The sequence below is a fragment of the Rattus norvegicus genome, chromosome 13, assembly GCF_036323735.1.
Source record: "Rattus norvegicus strain BN/NHsdMcwi chromosome 13, GRCr8, whole genome shotgun sequence".
In the NCBI taxonomy this organism is placed as follows: Eukaryota; Metazoa; Chordata; class Mammalia; order Rodentia; family Muridae; genus Rattus; species Rattus norvegicus.
In genome coordinates, this window is record NC_086031.1 from 102,856,573 (window position 1) to 102,875,134 (window position 18,562).

Genomic DNA, 18,562 nt, shown 5'->3' on the forward strand with positions numbered 1-18,562 from the left:
TAATTCACCGATGCAATGAGTGTAGCTGTGGGGTCTTCACAGCGTAGAGCTGACTTGAAAGGCGGATCCCTGGGAAAACAGCAGGTCGTATTGGCCTTTGAAACCCGCATAGCGACACAGTTTGCTCTCTGCAGCGTCATGGCAAGGTGCGCTGTACGTGCACTCTCTGGAGAATGGAAAAAATAACTTAAAATGTCAAGGTTTCTCTTGACTGCTGCCTTTTCAGAAATGTTTTTACTTAACTGAGTTTCTTCGCTGAGGGTGCTGATCAGACCCTAAACCAATGGCGGTTTAAAACTTAGTCTGCACGGTGGCTGAGAATTAATGCTCAGTGTGAGTTACTGGGAAACCTTTATGGCTAAGACTTGGCTGGGCCAGTGGAGTGGCTCAGTGGGTAAGATATTCTTGCCAAGCCTGATGACCTAAGTTTGATGCCAGTGACGCCCCAGATGACAGATGGAGGGAAGTTGTCCTCTGACATCCACGGGTACACTATGATGTGCATACCACATACACAAACAATCAAGTCAAAAATGATGCCTTGATGCATAGCCCAGGCCCACATGTGCTCGCCTTACTTTGACGCATGTGCTGCAAGAGCGTCCTCTGTGTGCAAAGCACACTACACCCGTGTGACTGGTTACATGTCCAGCGAGAGACTCTAGAGTAGCACGATAGGAATTGCCTTTCATGTCAGAATTCCATCCAGTTTTCAAAAACGATAATGACAAAGATCATTTTATGATTCATAGAGAAGGCATGCCTAGAAGGCTGCTGTGTCTCAGAAATACGTGAACTCTCTGGAGCATGGTCTCAAGCTTTTAACCAGTCTCTGCTTACAGAAAACACTGTGTGGAAATCATGTGCATGGAATTGAGGCAGATTCCTTATGAATCTAGACATCAGTCTTTTTCTGTTTTGTGCTTTGAGAGAACCCAGACTGACCTGAACTGATGGTTATCCTCCTGCCTCAGCTTCCTGAGTGCTGCAATAACAGATGTGAGTCACCGGGGCACAGAGATTTACTTTTCTGATCTCACTCACCACAGCAAATGGAGTAGTAACATGCCGAGAAGGCAGGAAGTTGTTCCTCGTTCACTGCACACCAGCCCCACAAAGTATGCAGGTGTCTGAAATGAAATGGCCAGTCAATCTTTTAAAAAAAAAATCAAATGTTCTTTCTAAGGGCATTTGTTATGGGAACTCCAGTTCCTAGACTCCTGACCACAAACCACATATGAGGTAGAGTTACTGAAGAAACAAATCTATCTAGCAGCGATTCAAATGCAAAGAAATGTCAGCGACCGTTTGGAGGAAGTCAGTGCTATTGAGGACTTTCGAGATTTGGGAATTGACCATGGCAGACAGTGTGAGAGCCGACCATAGAGATTTGCCCTGCAAGATCCAGACAGAGAGAGAGAATGACACTGTCTTAGAGAGCCTAGATTCTGCAGGGCTCTTCATGACTCTCAAGGGCTTTCTTAGACCAGCACAGTCAACAGCACTGAAGACATGCTACAGAGAAAAACGTAGAGGTGCCAGTCATGGCCAGAATGCTGACATTGCATGTTGGCGTCACGGCTGTGTGCAGGTGCACCTTTGGCCAGCGCACGCCACGTCATCTGTCTTAGGTTTTGGAAAGGAGAGGGCATAGAGAGAAGATCTTACATCTGTCATAGTTCAACTTTTGCTGTGCTTACCAAGGCTTCTCTCCCTTGTGCTTTCCTTCAACAAACCTGACGTGCCATGGGTTTGCCTGATTCCTCACGGGGACGTTCTCTGCTTGCCTCTGAAACTTCAAGTGAGAGACCACTGGACCCTGCCGTGTAGTGTTCTCCCCAATCTGAAACAGTTTGGGTTGAGCCTTAAAGCACGCTCAGTGGCAGTCATGTGTGTGTGTGTGTGTGTGTGTGTGTGTGTGTGTGTGTGTGGTCACATTAGCATATGCAGCAGCATGTATTGTGTCTAACCCATTCCTCCATGCTTCAGTCAGAAAACTGCTTATCAAATAAGAGCCTTTGACCAGTCCAGAGGACTGCATAAATAAGCTTGATAACAGTTATGTTAAATGTTATCTTTTTTATAGCATTGAATCTATCCTGGAGTGGTGTTTCACACGTGTAATTATGAAGCAGATCACACACACACACACACTCACACACACACACACACAAATGTGCATTCATGTGTATATGTATATTTTTAATCTGTTGCAGATCCCTCCAAATAGATTGGACAGCACCAGGAAATCCAAATGGTATCATTCTTGGGTATGACGTTTTACGGAAAACATGGCGCCTGTGCTCTGAAACCCAGAAGTTAACAGACAAACCCAGGGATGAGCTTTGCAAAGCAGTCAAGTGCCAATACCCTGGAAATGTCTGTGGACACACTTGCTACTCTCCAGGAACTAAGGTAGATCTCTTCACACACACACACACACACACACACACACACACACACACACACACACACACACGGACAGCCAAGCTCCCAACTCCATCTGTCCTCTATGAGGATAGATGCTTCTCATGCTAGCACTGTGAAGACCCCGTAGAGACGGAAGTGCTCCCACCAGAACCCTACTGGCCCCATGAGCACTCAGCCTTCCCATTCTTTATCATGCTTTCAGGAAATGTGGGTTTGTTAGGATGATAAGGGCTCTGAATTTTACCGGCCTGAGGGACTTGAAATTTCCACTACTGCAAGTCCATTCCACTCCAAATGTCTGTCTGCTCGCGCAGCTCTGATGAGTTGCCGTGAACTGGACTGTTCCTGGTTTGTCAGAAATATTTTAGAATTATGGTCATTTATAGATTAATGTTCATATTAGTTGCTGTTTAGGAAACAGATCAATAACACAGCCAGACGGAGGGGTTTGTAAATGGCTTTTATTGACAAACAACACAGAAAACTACTTTGTTGGAAGGTAAGATTTCATCTAATGAAATAATGTCCTATTTATCAGTAGCATTGCGTGCTCTCGATGACTCGGGCTACTCCTAAATCCATAAGATTCACTAGAAAGGAGCTCTGTAATTAATAAAGTGAGTTTCTGAGGCAATATAAATCGAAATACAAATTATCGTGGCTGCCCCTCGCTTAGCCGTGGTTACTGGGTAAGAGACACAGAAAGCCAACCGCCTGGCAACCTTACAGGTTTTATGTCTCCAGAATTGTTATGTGATAGTTCAGGTGTATGCATGTGTGTAGTATAGACCTGAACATGCATGTGTACGAGGGAAGGTTATGGTAGGAACTCCTTTTATAAAATACCTGCTACTTAAAATGTATAACTTTTAGCAAAACAAATGTATCCTGTCTAGAATTTTTATACAGAGAGTTGACACTGATTTTGATGGAAAGTCCAGAAGTGATACTTTTAAAAAGCCTCCTCTCGGAACTCTTCACTGTGGCCTGTAGTACATTCCCATAGTTTTTATGCCAAATATGGCATTGGAAGAAAAGTCGTCCCACGTACACGTCAAGTGAGACTGACCCCACACACGCACTGCTAACAACTAAATACAACATGACAACTGTCTTACTCTTTGGTTGGGAGGCTGCCTGGGTGGCTGGATTAGAGTGGATTCCTTTGCTCTTGGGAAACTTTGTAAATGAGTCACTAAGCAAGTGGGCCTGTGAAGCCCCTGATGCTGAGCTCTCCGTCGCTGCCCTGAGCTTGCTTCCAACGGGGAAACATCACCAAGGGGAAAATGGAAAGTGTCAATTTTTGTCTGCCACAGAAGTGTCTGTCTAACTGAAGGAACTCAGGCCAAGTACAAGTTCTAAGGCTGTTTTCCAGCTGCCATTCAGGGTTTGGTTTGGTTTATATATAGCAGAAAGATACAAATACTTATTTGATTGTTCAAGCATATAATTTTTCTGCGGCTAGCTCCAGGCAAAAACACAGAGTTAAAAGGACTTTTCAACATTAATTTCCATATAAATTTATTTTTGTATTGTAGTAGTCTATGGTATATGCTTGCATAGGTATATATATATATACATATATATATATATACACACACATACACACACACACACATGTGTATATATATGAGAGAGAGGAGAGAGAAAGAGATTGCCTTATTAGAAAAATAGGTCCATAAATAAATGATCATATGCACTATAAGGAAGATTCAGTTTATTTAATAAAAAGGATGAGTGAGAAGCAGTTTGCTTCTTGGTGTTGTGTTTCAAGTTAAGCAATCGTTAGAGTGTGTGTGTGTGTGTGTGTGTGTGTGTGTGTGTGTGTGTGTGTGTGTGTGTGTGAAGAAAATGTTCATTTACAATTCTAAGTTCAGAAGCATTTTTTATACTGTATACCAGGAGCACTGGCATTCTAAAGGTAATTTACGCTCGGAGCATAACGCTATAACGCAGAGCAAAGCTTAGTTGATTAGAAGGAAAGCCACGTTGTATCAACTGACGTTTATGGAATCTGTATGATTTACAGCTGTAGGCAATATGGTCACCCTTCCAGGCCTTTTGAAAATATTATTATAGTCCACCAGATACACTATTCTTAACTGAGCAGATATATTTGTTTTTAAACATAAAGTTGCTTGTATTTAAACTAGTTCTCTAAAACCTATTCCAAACATTCAGGTATGTTGTGACGGGCTTCTGTATGACCCTCAGCCTGGATACAGCTGCTGTGAGGAGAAATACATCGCACTCCTTCCTAATTCCACTGGAGTTTGCTGTGGAGGGCGACAGCGGGAGGCACAGCCAGACCACCAGTGCTGCTCCGGCCATTACATTAGAATCCTTCCAGGTGAGCGTCATCTCCCACAGTGCTCAAGAGCTGAGGAGCTGAAACCGTGAGCCTGTGTCCCATGCCAGCAAACCCTTTCAAGAACTTTTCCATCAAAACCTGAACCACAGAGGGACAGCCAGGGGTGTGCTTTAACGGTCGTTTCTCCAGCCATGGTGGGAGGAGCTAAGAGAATGGCTTATTAGAACTTCCAATATCTACTGAAGACAGGAATGTCTATGGAGATCTTATTTCATGTGGCTCGATTCATTCACATTTCATCATCAAATCTGTGAAGGATGTGATGCGTCCCCTTCCATGTCAACTTGGCTGGACTTGAAATCACTTAGGAGACACACCTTAGATAAGGGAGTGTGTTTCCAAGGAGCTTTGATGATAAGGGAACCCCATGCCCCAACCCCGACCCCTGCTGGATGTGGGCAGCACCATTCCACACACTGTAGTCCTAAACAGAATAGAAGAGAAAACAGAAGGAAGCAGCTGGGTTTCCTCTCTCTGCTTCATAGCTACAGAGCCAAGTGACCTCATGCCCTTGTATCAGGCCTTCCCCACCACAAGCTAGAGCATCCTCAAGTGTCACCCCTCCTAACTCATACCTTGCCACCACAGCAATTAGCAAAGCTATAAGCAGCTAATCCACTGCCCTAGCTGTGAAACTTTCCTCCACTCCCACCATTTCTCTTCTGAGAACCACGTGCCTCGTTCCTAAGTGGACAGTAGCTGCAGGTTCCATTTATGTGAGCGCCCCAAACCCCACTGTCAGCTAAGTAAGCCGGACAGTGTTTTCCAAATTTCAACGACATGAAGGAGTGCCTAGCAAATGTCTCAGGAAATGAGGACAGTGGTGGCCGCAGTTTATAAAATGAAAGATGTCAGATAGGCCTTGTGTTTAAAGGTTTTCCCCTGACTTAGCTGCAGTTTAAAGCAGCTAACGAACTGGGTTTAGAAGAAATCCATGATGCACCACAATACGGGTATGACCTGAAGGTTCAAGGTAGGCATGCTGCTGTGTTCTGTGAACATCCCTCTTCCGGTGCTACTGGAGGGAGCTTCCACCCCAATGATAACAGCACCAGCTATAGCAGAAACAAAACAGGAGGCAGCGGGGATGAACGTCACAGGGACACACGTCCTTTGGACGAGGCAGGAGGTGGCAGAGAAGCAAGCGGTGCTGATTAAAACATTCGTGCTACCTTTTCAACAAAGCAAAGCACAAGCCTGGTTGCTGGAGTGGCCTGGCTTACGCAGCCTTCCATTAGTCATGAGTTAGAATTTATTTACTTATTGGCAAGTGTGTGTGTGCACATGTATGCATAAGTGTGCCTATGTGTGTGCATGTGCATGCATGCGCCTGTGCATGTGCACATGTTGCAAGTGTATGTGCATGCATGTGTGTGCATGTGCATGTGTGTGCATGTGTGTGTGCTTGTGCATGCATGTGTGTGCATGTGCACATGTGTGCAAGTGTATATGCATGCATGTGTGTACATGTGCACGTGTGTGCATATGTATGTGCATGTGCATGCATGTGTGTGTGCATGTGCATGCATGTGTGTGCATGTGCATGCATTGTGTGTGCATGTGCACATGTGTGCGTGTGTGTGTGCATGTGTGTGCTGTATGCATGCAAGCATGTGCAGAGCCCAATATTCAGGCCTATTATTCCACTAAGGCTGGGTCCAGCTGGTGGCTAGAAAGCTGGCAGACATTCCCTGCTTTTGAAGTTCTTCACTTTTGCACGGCAAACATTGTTACCCACTGAGCTATCCTGCCTCCTGCCTTTTCCCAGTCTCATGTGGGTCAGAAACCAGTTTGCTTGGATGACATTATGGTACTGTCACTTTGCATCCGGCAGGTTTGATATGAGTATAAGGGGAGCAAGAGAGTATTTGCTACGTGTGGCTGACAGGAAAGGGAGGGATGTGACTTTTAGTGGCTCCTTGGTTTTAGACTACGGCCCCCAAATCTTCGTGCCTCCTGTTCCTATTGTGTTCTCTATCTACTTGATTAATGTCCTTTTAAAGGATTACTCTAGACCAAATCACTGTTACTGACACTGGAAAAGCCGCTGTAGTTATAGATATGTTTCCTGTCACCTCAGTTTACTCCTGGTGTCTTTCTCTGTTTAAAGATCTGCTTGTTTGTTTGTTTAAGTATGTGTGTTAATTTCTGTTGCTATGAGTCTGATCTCTGAGAACAGGAGTTACAGAGTCAGGTGTCGAGAGTCACCTGAGATGGCTACTGGGAGTCAAACCCAGGTCCTCTAGAAAAACAGCAAGCTCCCTTGACCACTGGGCCCACAGCACTGACATTTTCTTAATGACAAGAACACAAACTTGGAAGAGAGAGAATGATTTTTTCAGACATCGTAAGGGAGCTGAGTGCTCTGAGATACACAGCCCAGCATGAGCTTTGTGCAGAATGTGTGGTTGGTTGGGGCATTAACGTTCAAATGTTCAATGCATCCCATGAGTGTAACCACCAAAACAAATGACGAGAAGAATCCTCTGACCCTGGTGGGGGTTGTTTTTTTGTTTTTGATTTTTTGTTTTCTTTGTTTGTTTTTGTTTTGTTTTTGTTTTTTGCAAAGCACGGGATCTAACATGGAAAGTATTAAGATAAACACTCCAAGTTAATTCATGACGGTGAACGTTCACTCTGTCTTTGCTTCTCCCTCTGACTCACAGAGGACACAAATAAAAATCTATATAGCAATGTTATTGTCTCTGATTCTCCAGCAAGAATACATTCATAATTGAATAAATCGCAACAATGTTTCATAGAAGGACATATGTTGCTGGTAGTGTAAAGACTTTGTGGAGGAGTGTTGCCTGGTGTATTAAATGCTGTTTCACAGTTGTTAGCAACTGATCAAATAAAGCTCATTGTCTCCCAGTGTCCACAGCTGGGGGCTCTCAGCTATGATTCCTCTCTTTTCTTCCTGCAAATAACTGCTTTAAAACTTAGAGGAATGAGACAGCCGCCTCCCGGTGTCTCCTCTTAGCTCTCTCCATGCTGGCAGAGCCTGGGTAGAGCCTCGGAGTCTCGAGAACCACTAAATAGAATACAAATAGCTTATATGAATGTATGTTAGAGTTTTCTTTCAAAGTCACTTTGAAATTTTTAATACTATCATTTGCAACAAACTATTTAAGCCCTGAAAATACCTCTGGCCCACAAAATTAATGGTAAATACCGGCTCCCATTTAGCCATTTAGCACAGCATCTAACACACACTCTGCCTGCCTGTGCCTCTTCTAGCTCAAGAGTACAGGGATAAGGACACAATCCACTTTTATCTTATTCAAAATAAAACTTAATGTTTGCTCCAACAAATTAAATAGATGGAAACGTTATGGGTGTGTCACTGCTATTAGGTAAGCCTCCTGATAACCAGCTGTGCCCGCGTACGTCTCCATGTCATATGTGTACATGTTCTGTGGACATGCACATGTGTGTACTCTAGAGATTAAAGGTAGAAGTCGGTGTCAGCCTCAATCACACTTTACTTAAAACATTTTTAGCTTAGTGTGTATGTGTGTTCATGAAAGTAAGAGGCAGGTGGCGAGAGAAAGGACTAGAAACTCACCAAAGCATGGGGAAGCCAGGGGACAACTTTTGAGTGTCCGTTCTCACCTCTCTTCGTGCTGAGGCAGGATCTCTTCCTTTTCTGTCACCACATGCATACTCCAGGAATGGTGGCCCATAACCTTCTGGCCAAGTCTCTCCCATCTCCTCTCTCCACTCCCCTCTTCCCATGTTTCTTTAGGAGTCCTGGGATCAGGGATGAGTACCACCACATCCTGCTTTTTACCTTGGTTTCAGAGGGAGGTTAAATGCTCTCACTCGCAGCCAGCTCCCCTAGCTTGCACCTTCTTCGGGACAGTATTTCTCGCTGAACCTGGAGCTAACCATTCAACTAGACTGGCTGGCCACCAAGCTCCAGGGACCTTCCTGACTCTGCTTCATCCGCTCTGCAACTAACGGCACAGACCGCAGATTGATTGATTTGCTGCCACCGCCGTCCCTATTGTTGTTTATGTGGATGCTTGGTAGATCCTCATATTTTACTGACGAACCTCTTTCATCAGCCCTTAACAACTGATTTTTAAAGAAGTAGTTTAAGTTTCTACACCATCAAAATATGTCTGGATAACATACCTGTCAAAATTATATGTGTTTCTGTGCACATGTATTACACACGCATGCCTACGTATGGTTCGCACATAGCATACATACTGAGTCACAGCATTTTAATATCTGCTAAACTGTTGAGCCCACATCCTTTGAAGCACTTGTTTACCACATGCTACATTATCCCATCTTGTCAAGATTTAAAAAACAACAACAAAAAAATCCAAAAAACGTGAAGAAGCCCTTCTCAGAGAGAATTGGGCTTTGCTTCCATTGCTAATCTGTATGTATCTAAATGAAGGGATGCTTTTCTGACCTGGGTCCTCAGCCCATGGTCTTTGTTAACTAGTTTAAGGCCGTTTACATCAAGAAAGAAATGTACTGACCCCAAACTGTCTTGCATCTTGCTGTAATTAAAATCCAATCAGTAGTGTTCATGCTTATGACTGAAATGCATGCAGGCGTCGTGATATTCATAGAGGAGTTGACATATTGGTTAATAATATTACTCCCTTTCTCTTCTCAAGATTCCACTGCTCCATAGCAACTCTTTAGGAAGAGCAGCCGAGGAGACTACTCACTCCTTCGCCCCACTTTTTTTATAAATATGCTAATGACCCCAGAGAAGTGTTAATGTGGGTCATTCTTTGATAAGAATAACAATTAACTTTTAGGCTGCATGCTACCATTTAGAGAGGAAACATCTTCAAGCCTGGCCTGAAAGACTCATTTTTCGAGGTTAATGAGAAGGTCACTGATCCTTGTATCTTGTGTCTAATAGCCCTTTTTTGGAGGGGAAAGAGAGTTTCATTTCTCATTCATATAATACACATCCCTTCTTTTTTTTTTTTCATTTTCTTAAACCTTTTCTATAGGCAGTAAATGAATTCGGAGAACTATGACTAATATAATTAACACGATCCAGGAGAGGCTTCCTACAAAAGTTTGTCTTTCCCCAATATAGATATCAGCAGTACATTTCCTCTAAGCTCATAACTAGGTTAGGAAATGCCCCAGAACCATGTGACACTTTAGGTTTGCCACTAAGGGGTACCATATTCTCTGGCAAAAAAAGAGAGAGACAGAGACAGAGACAGAGACATAGACAGAGACAGCACTTTAGACAAATGGTGATTAGATTTCAGACTAAAAAGAAGATTCTTCTATCCAGAGGAAGTAAAGGGGGGAGAGATAAATAGATGGCAGATAAATGATAGACAGATGATAGATAGATAGGTAGATATATAGATAGATAGATAGATAGATACATACATACATACATACATACATATAGATACATAGATACATGATGGATGGATGATGGATGGATGGATGGATGGATGGTTGGATGGATGGATGGATTGACAGATGAATGGACAGATGGATGGGCAGACAGACAAGAGGTACAGGATGGGTGGGTAAATGGACTATAGGAAGACGATGACTACATATAAAGATGTATTACTATTGCAGTAAGCTCATCCCACCACCATTGTCTGCTGCTGACACTGCAGCAGTCACCTCTGCTCTCTTTGCCGTATGGGCTCTAAGGTCCTCTAAGGTCCTCATATAATTGAGTACACCATATTTGAGCACACCGTATTTGTCTTTCTGTCGTTAGCTTCTTTCACTTAGCACATTTTCAAGGCTCACCCACATTGTACCTTGCGTCAGGATTTCATTCTTTTCTAAGTCTGAATTCCACTCACCACATTTTGTTATGCATTTATTCACCAAAGGACACTTGGCTTCTTTCCACTTAAACCACAGCAAGTCGGCACCCTTGCTAACATCCTGAGTGTGTGTGTGTGTGTGTGTGTGTGTGTGTGTGTGTGTGTGTCTGCCCTCTTCAGGAATAGCTATTATAATTTAGCTGTGACATGGTGTCTTTGACTTGCATTCCCCTAGTGATTCATACTATTAAGCGTCTTTCCACGTGACTCATAGGCTATCTGTATCTTTTCTATTCGTGAACATTTCTTTTTTTTTAATTTTTTTTTTATTAACTTGAGTATTTCTTATATACATTTCGAGTGTTATTCCCTTTCCCGGTTTCCGGGCAAACATCCCCCTCCCCCCTCTCCTTCCTTATGGGTGTTCCCCTCCCAACCCTCCCCCCATTGCCGCCCTCCCCCCACCAGTCTAGTTCACTGGGGGTTCAGTCTTAGCAGGACCCAGGGCTTCCCCTTCCACTGGTGCTCTTACTAGGATATTCATTGCTACCTATGGGGTCAGAGTCCAGAGTCAGTCCATGTATAGTCTTTAGGTAGTGGCTTAGTCCCTGGAAGCTCTGGTTGCTTGACATTGTTGTACATATGGGGTCTCGAGCACCTTCAAGCTCTTCCAGTTCTTTCTCTGATTCCTTCAACGGGGGACCTATTCTCAGTTCAGTGGTTTGCTGCTGGCATTCGCCTCTGTATTTGCTGTATTCTGGCTGTGTCTCTCAGGAGCGATCTACATCCGGCTCCTGTCGGTCTGCACTTCTTTGCTTCATCCATCTTGTCTAATTGGGTGGCTGTATATGTATGGGCCACATGTGGGGCAGGTTCTGAATGGGTGTTCCTTCAGTCTCTGTTTTAATCTTTGCCTCTCCGTTCCCTGCCAAGGGTATTCTTTTTCCTCATTTAAAGAAGGAGTGAAGCATTCACATTTTGATCATCCGTCTTGAGTTTCGTTTGTTCTAGGGATCTAGGGTAATTCAAGCATTTGGGCTAATAGCCACTTATCAATGAGTGCATACCATGTATGTCTTTCTGTGATTGGGTTAGCTCACTCAGGATGATATTTTCCAGTTCCAACCATTTGCCTACGAATTTCATAAACTCGTTGTTTTTGATAGCTGAGTAATATTCCATTGTGTAGATGTACCACATTTTCTGTATCCATTCCTCTGTTGAAGGGCATCTGGGTTCTTTCCAGCTTCTGGCTATTATAAATAAGGCTGCAATGAACATAGTGGAGCACGTGTCTTTTTTATATGTTGGGGCATCTTTTGGGTATATGCCCAAGAGAGGTATAGCTGGATCCTCAGGCAGTTCAATGTATTCGTGAACATTTCTATGTATGAGTTCTTCATATATATTTTTCATACCTGTCCTCGCTTTGTTATTGTCTCCAAATGCTCACATGTGAAGTTTGGCCCTCAGTGTGTTGCTCCTTTCAGGGGAGGGACCTATTGGGAAGACATGGGGTCATTCAGGACGCTGTGTTAAAGGGACTTTGTTCCATTCCTGAGAGCTTTGTTGGGAGTGTACTGGTCCTGACGTTCTCCAGCGTCTGGCCATGTGCCTGCCATTCCCTTCACTCACATACCCTTGCTATGAAGTTGTTAGTAACGAGACCCTCACCAGAGCCAAGGACATGTTTGTGCCATGTTCTCAAACTCCAGAAATAATGGACTAAACAGGCCTTTAAAATCATACCTCTGGCATTTTGTTACATAGCAAAATGAAATGGAGAAAGCACTCTCCCATTGTTTCATGATTTCCAGTGTCTTCCTTGTGACTCCATTGTCTTCTTTGATGCCCAAAGATTTGAAATTTTGACAGATACAAAGTCATCTACTTTGATTGCTGTAAGTTTCACGTTATATCTGAAATGAATCATGTTTAAAAAAAAAAACAACAACAACCAAAAAAAAAACCAAAAAACAAAAAACAAAAAACATTGCAGTCCAGCACCATGAAGTTGTCCATGGGCATTTTCTGCTAAGATTTTTGATTTTTCATTTTATTTTGTGATTTTCAATACATTTGGAGCTCATTTTTGTGGCTTAGGATAAAGTAAGAATTTGACTTGATTCTTTTACACGTGAATGCTTCTTTTTCTCAACACTAATTGTTCCAGTAGAAATGTTCCTCTCCCCCATCGAGTGGTCTTAGCACCTTTGTTAAAGACTGCTTGACCACACGGGTGAATCTGCTGCTAAACTTTCTTCCTTTCAGGCGTGCACAGTTCTTTGTACCAACTCCACATGGATTTACTGCAACAGCTTCAAAGTAGAGTTTGAAGGCAGAAAGTAGAAGACTTCTGACTTGGTTCTTAGCAAGATCATTTTAGCTACTTGAGATTCCTTGACAATCATGTGAGTTTTAGAATGTCCCATTTCTGAAAGAAGCATCAGGATTTTGACAGACCACGTTGGCTCTGCAGGCCACCTAGGCTAGCGTGGGCATCTTAACGGCGGTTTCCAACCCATGACTGTAGGACTCTCTGACCCTCTCTCTTTTTTTTTTTTTTTAACTTGAGTATTTCTTATATACATTTCGAGTGTTATTCCCTTTCCCGGTTTCCGGGCAAACATCCCCCTCCCCCCTCTCCTTCCTTATGGGTGTTCCCCTCCCCATCCTCCCCCCATTGCCACCCTCCCCACAACAATCACGTTCACTGGGGGTTCAGTCTTAGCAGGACCCAGGGCTTCCCTTTACACTGGTGATCTTACTAGGATATTCAATGCTACCTATTAGGTCAGAGTCCAGGGTCAGTCCATGTATAGTCTTTAGGTAGTGGCTTAGTCCCTGGAAGCTCTGGTTGCTTGGCATTGTTGTTCATATGGGGTCTCAAGCCCCTTCAAGCTCTTCCAGTTCTTTCTCTGATTCCTTCAACGGGGGTCCTGTTCTCAGTTCAGTGGTTTGCTGCTGGCATTCGCCTCTGTATTTGCTATATTCTGGCTGTGTCTCTCAGGAGAGATCTACATCTGGCTCCTGTCGGCCTGCACTTCTTTGCTTCATCTATCTTGTCTAATTGGGTGGCTGTATATGTATGGGCCACATGTGGGGCAGGCTCTGAATGGGTGTTCCTTCTGTCTCTGTTTTAATCTTTGACTCTCTATTCCCTGCCAAGGGTTTCTTGTTCCCCTTTTAAAGAAGGAGTGAAGCATTCACATTTTGACCATCCGTCTTGAGTTTCATGTGTTCTAGGCATCTAGGGAAATTCAAGCATTTGGGCTAATAGCCACTTATCAATGACCTCTCTCTTTCCACCTCAATTTCTTGCAGCAGCATCCTGTAGCTCTCAGTCTATGTGCATCCTCAGTTGAGCTCATTCTGAAGTATTTTATATTTTTGATGCTGTGCTGACCACTTTCTTTTCGTATTGTTTGTTCCTTTGGTGTAGAGGCCTACTGGATTATTTGTGTACATTTTATTTATTGAAACATCGATGAGTTCATTGAGTTGTTCTGGTGTTTAGTTTTCTTTAGTAAATGTGGGGTGTTTTTTCCTCCCTTTAAGGTTATGTTGTCTGAGAACATGCATGTTTTTGCCTCTTCCATTGTGTTTCAGACATCTGTTGCCTCTATGTCTATGTGATTGCTTTGGTTCCCAGTCAGTGCTTCAGTGAGCGGAGGTGGAGGCCACCATCTTTGCCTCCTTCTGATCTGAGAAGACCTTCCAGTCTGTTCATGGAGAGAGGGCTGTTAGTCTGAGGGTTCTTCATACTCACCCTACTAGGATGAGGCAGTTTCCGTGTAGTCCTTCCTCGTTGAGGACAGTGAGGGAGGAAAGTTTTCTTCTGCACATTTTCTACATAGGCTGAGAACAAGTCCCCACCTTTCCCTTACTCTGTGGTTAGGATAATGTTGTCTTACACTTACTGATTTTGATCTGCTAACTTTTAAAGGAAAGTTTGTTGATGAGGCTTGAGAGATGACCCAGCGGTTAAGAGTCCATATTATTCTTACAGCGGACCCAAGTTCAGTTCCCAGCACCCATGTCAGCAACCTACAATTACCTGAAACCCCAGCTTTGGCAGGAGGAGAGGGGGATCTGACACCATCTTCTGGTCTCCACAGACACCTATGCTAACGTGCAAATACATCACAAAAAACACACACATGATTTTAAACTGTGTTTAATTTTTTTATGCTGGAGTGTGTGTGTGTGTGTGTGTGTGTGTGTGTGTGTGTGTGTGTGTGTGTGTGTACCATATGCTTTCGTGGAAGTCAGAGGACAGTCTCTAGGAACAGTCTCTCTCCTTCTACTCTGGGACCTCAATATTGAGCGCAGGTCCCAGGGCTTGCTCTGCAATGAACACTATCATTCCCTGAACCATGTCGTCTTGCCGACTCATTTTCTTTTCTCAGAGTAAATCCTACTTGGTCATGAGGTGCTGCTCTTGTAATGTGACTTTAAATTTAGTTCTATGATAGTTTTCTTTTGTAGGCTTTTTTTTTTGTCTCCAAAATCAGTATTCCTGAGGGATAGGCATCAACTGCCCTATCTTATTCTAAGTGTCGTCTGGTTTATTATCAGGGTACTGTAGCACTCACAGATAAGTCAGGACTTATCTCCCATTCTGTAGTTTCTCTGGAAGATTACATTGTTTGTTTTTTTTTGTTTTGGTTTTTTTGTTGTTTTGTTTTTTTAAGGACACCAAGAAGTCACCAATTTGACTAGAGCTTTCATTGTGGGGAGTAAATTACATACTCTTGCTACGAATTACAGAGTCTCTTCAGATTTTCTGTATCTTCCCATTCAGTCTTGGAAAGGTTATGTATATTTCTAGCAGCTTGTTGCTAACACCTGGTAGCATAGCCTTTTAAGGGATGAGTTTGGGCAGAAAAGACCTAGTGGATAGCTGCTAGGAATTCTTGACTTATTCGATACCCTTTGTGTCTCTGGCCAGGGGCAGGTACTGCCCCATGGTTTTCCTACCAATTCATCTTGCTTCCTCTGTAACTACACTGTAGGTCTCGTGGGAAAACGAGCTAATTAACAGAGAACAAGGACATCCAAGACCTTGAGCTCCCTCAATCCTCATTGAACTTGGCCCTTTCCTTATTAAAGCCTGGTGACTTAATGCTTATATTATACAACCTCTGGGCTATGTTTTAAAGTCATCCAACTACTTAGCCTGGCCCCTGTGCTCATGGGCCTTGCAAATGTTCTCAAGGAACACAGTGCAGGGAAGGAACCGTGCCTAAGAAGGGCTAACACAGGAAATGGGAGAAGCTGTTGGAGGCCCCTTCACTATAAAGAGAAGAGACAAGCAGAGGAGGAGGAAATCAAGATTCAAGGAGCATACAGGAAAGCACCTGTCCTGGGAAGTAGAGAGGGTTGAAGTATATACTCTAGATCCACCCAATACTGCTAGCCACTTCTGAGATAACGTCAAGACAAGCAGCTTTATAAGGTCTCTCTCTAAGGCCCCTCCATTCAGAAAAGTAAACTATCCTAAAACACCGTAAGGCCAGAAGCGACAAACTTGATGTGGTTTGAATAGGAATGGCCTCTCTAGACTCATGTGTTTGAATGGCACTATTAGGAGGTATGGCCTTGTTGGAGTGGGTGTACCTTTGTTGGAGGAAGTGAGTCACTAGTGGGTGGGCTTTGAGGTCTCAGAAGCACAAATCAGGCCTAGTGACACACAATTCTTTTCTTGCCATCCGTAGACCCAGATGTAGAACTCTCTGCTTCCTGACCAGCAGCAAGTCTGCCTGCGTGCCAAGTTGAGAATGGATTAAACCTCTGAATGATAGGGCAGTCTCAATTAAATTTTTCCATTGTAAGAGTCACTGTATACGTGGTGTCTCCTCACAGCCATAAAATCCAACTAACACTTGCTATCTGGAATTCTTAAATTTTTGTTCTTGAGACACCAAACCAAGGACTAATTTATTCTTGCATCTAAATTTTTTTTTAAATATTAACTTTATTCTCAGAATCTCACTTGCTGACATTGTGCAGTGTAAGAGCTCTAGGGAAATTTATTATCTCTCATAACTCTGCAAATTATGAATGTGCTTAGCTAAATACAATATTTTACTTCCACTCACTTAATTATCTTCGCATTCTAAGCATTTTGTTTGGTTAAGTAAATACATCCTTATTAAGAAACAATCTTCTCAGTGGGGAAAAAAAAACTTCAAGACATTGTCCTCAGCAAGGACTTCACTTAGGAAGGAATGACAGCTGATAAGTGAGATTGCAAGAAAGGAACAAGTTTTTATGCAACAAAGGAAGCAGTTAAGGAACAACAGTGAGCAAAGTAGGAGAGATCATCTCCAGCTGTTGATCTGACAGAATTAATATCTAGAATAAACAAAGAACTCAGAAAGTAACAATCCAAGAGCATAAGAAATGAGTTGATGAAATGAGCGGAGGAGTCACAATAAAATAAAACTCGGCAGCTTTCAACAAATCTGAAAAGGAAATTTCAACCTCCCTAGGTCCCAGAGAAATGCTAATTAAAATGACACTGAGATTCTATCCCTCCCATTAGAAAACGAATAGCAACAAATGCTGGTGAGGATGTGGGCAAAGGGAGCCATCCTGCAGCACTGGTGGAAACGTAAGACAAAAGTCACAACGGAAGTCAGTAAGGAGGTTCCTCCAAACACGTGACCCACCTGTGCCATTTGGGTATTTATCCAGACGGCTTCAAGATGTCACCTCACAAAGACATTTGCCCATGGTGCTTACTAAAGCCCTATTCTCAGGAGCTTAGGCACAGAACCAACCTGGGCTTCCAGGAACAGAAGAATGAGGGACAGAACACGTGGCGCATACACAGTGGAGTTCTTTCAGCCGTTAAAAAACAGTCAACAGCATGTTGTTTGAAGGAAAATGGGTGAAACTGGAGATAATTTTATGAGACAAATCCATCTCAGGAAAATAAATACCACAATTTTTATTCTCCTTTGTGGTTCTTGGATTTGATATAGATATTTAGAATCATATATATGTACATATGACAGGAAAGTAGAAGTCAATCTTCCCTGACAGCTACATCGAACCCGTAGCTTAGGGGCTGCATAGCCAAGGATACGAATGTGTCTCAGCACAAAGTCATGCTAGTCAGACATTAGAAAGGGGACTGAGAGGAAAGGGCCCATGTGTATGGGTGAGAGTAAACACACCTTTCACTCCGTTCTTTAATGTAAACGTTTGGCGGCTGTGTTGCACTTTTACAACCCCAAATAGAGCACCCTGTCGGTTGTCTGCCTCTCAGAAGGGACTGCACTAACGCCTGGTTGAGGTCGAGGCATAATTGACCTCATAAGATAACTGTTATGATCCTAATCCGACAGGAGAGATATGCTGTCCCGATGAGAGGCACAACCGGGTGTCTGTCGGCTTTGGTGATGCCTGCTGCGGCACAATGCCTTATGCCACCTCCGGGAGCCAGGTGTGCTGTGCTGGGAAGCTCCAGGATGGCTACAGACGGCAGTGCTGTGGGGGAGAGATGGTGAGCCAAGATTTCAAGTGCTGTGGTGGAGGAGAAGAGGGCATGGTATACAGTTCCCTCCCAGGTAAGGGCCTCTGTCTGTCCTATAGGATGTGGAGAGGTGACAGCCAGGGAGGGGGAGGGATTTGCCCTAGAAATAAAATAAATGACCGATCCCACTTGAATTACATCTAATGAAACAATTAGGAATATACTATGTAACGGTTTCAAAATATTTAAAGTGTATCTAGTCTTCATAAAGACACACCAGATTTCTTTCTTTGGAGCTGGAGAAGTGGTTCAGTGGCCAAGAGCACTCAGTGTTCCTGCAAAGAGCCCAAGTTCTGTTCTTAGCACCTCTGTGTTGGGGCTCATAACCACTTGTAGCTCGAGCATCGGGAGACCCGATGCCCTCTTCTGGTCTCCCTGGGCATTGAAGCCTCAGACACATACATTTTTGAAAAATACATTTTTCAAAAAAAC

General features: G+C 43.4%; 1 protein-coding gene across 1 annotated transcript in view; it reads left to right on the forward strand.

Annotated features, from left to right (window-relative positions):
* Ush2a (usherin) overlaps window positions 1–18,562 on the forward strand; it is a 666,448-nt gene that overhangs the window by 487,790 nt on the left and 160,096 nt on the right. Inside the window, exons 47-49 of the mRNA NM_001302219.1 lie at window positions 2,217–2,415; window positions 4,612–4,780; window positions 17,943–18,164. Coding sequence (NP_001289148.1) covers window positions 2,217–2,415; window positions 4,612–4,780; window positions 17,943–18,164 — 590 coding nt within the window. The remainder of the gene's footprint in view (window positions 1–2,216; window positions 2,416–4,611; window positions 4,781–17,942; window positions 18,165–18,562) is intronic.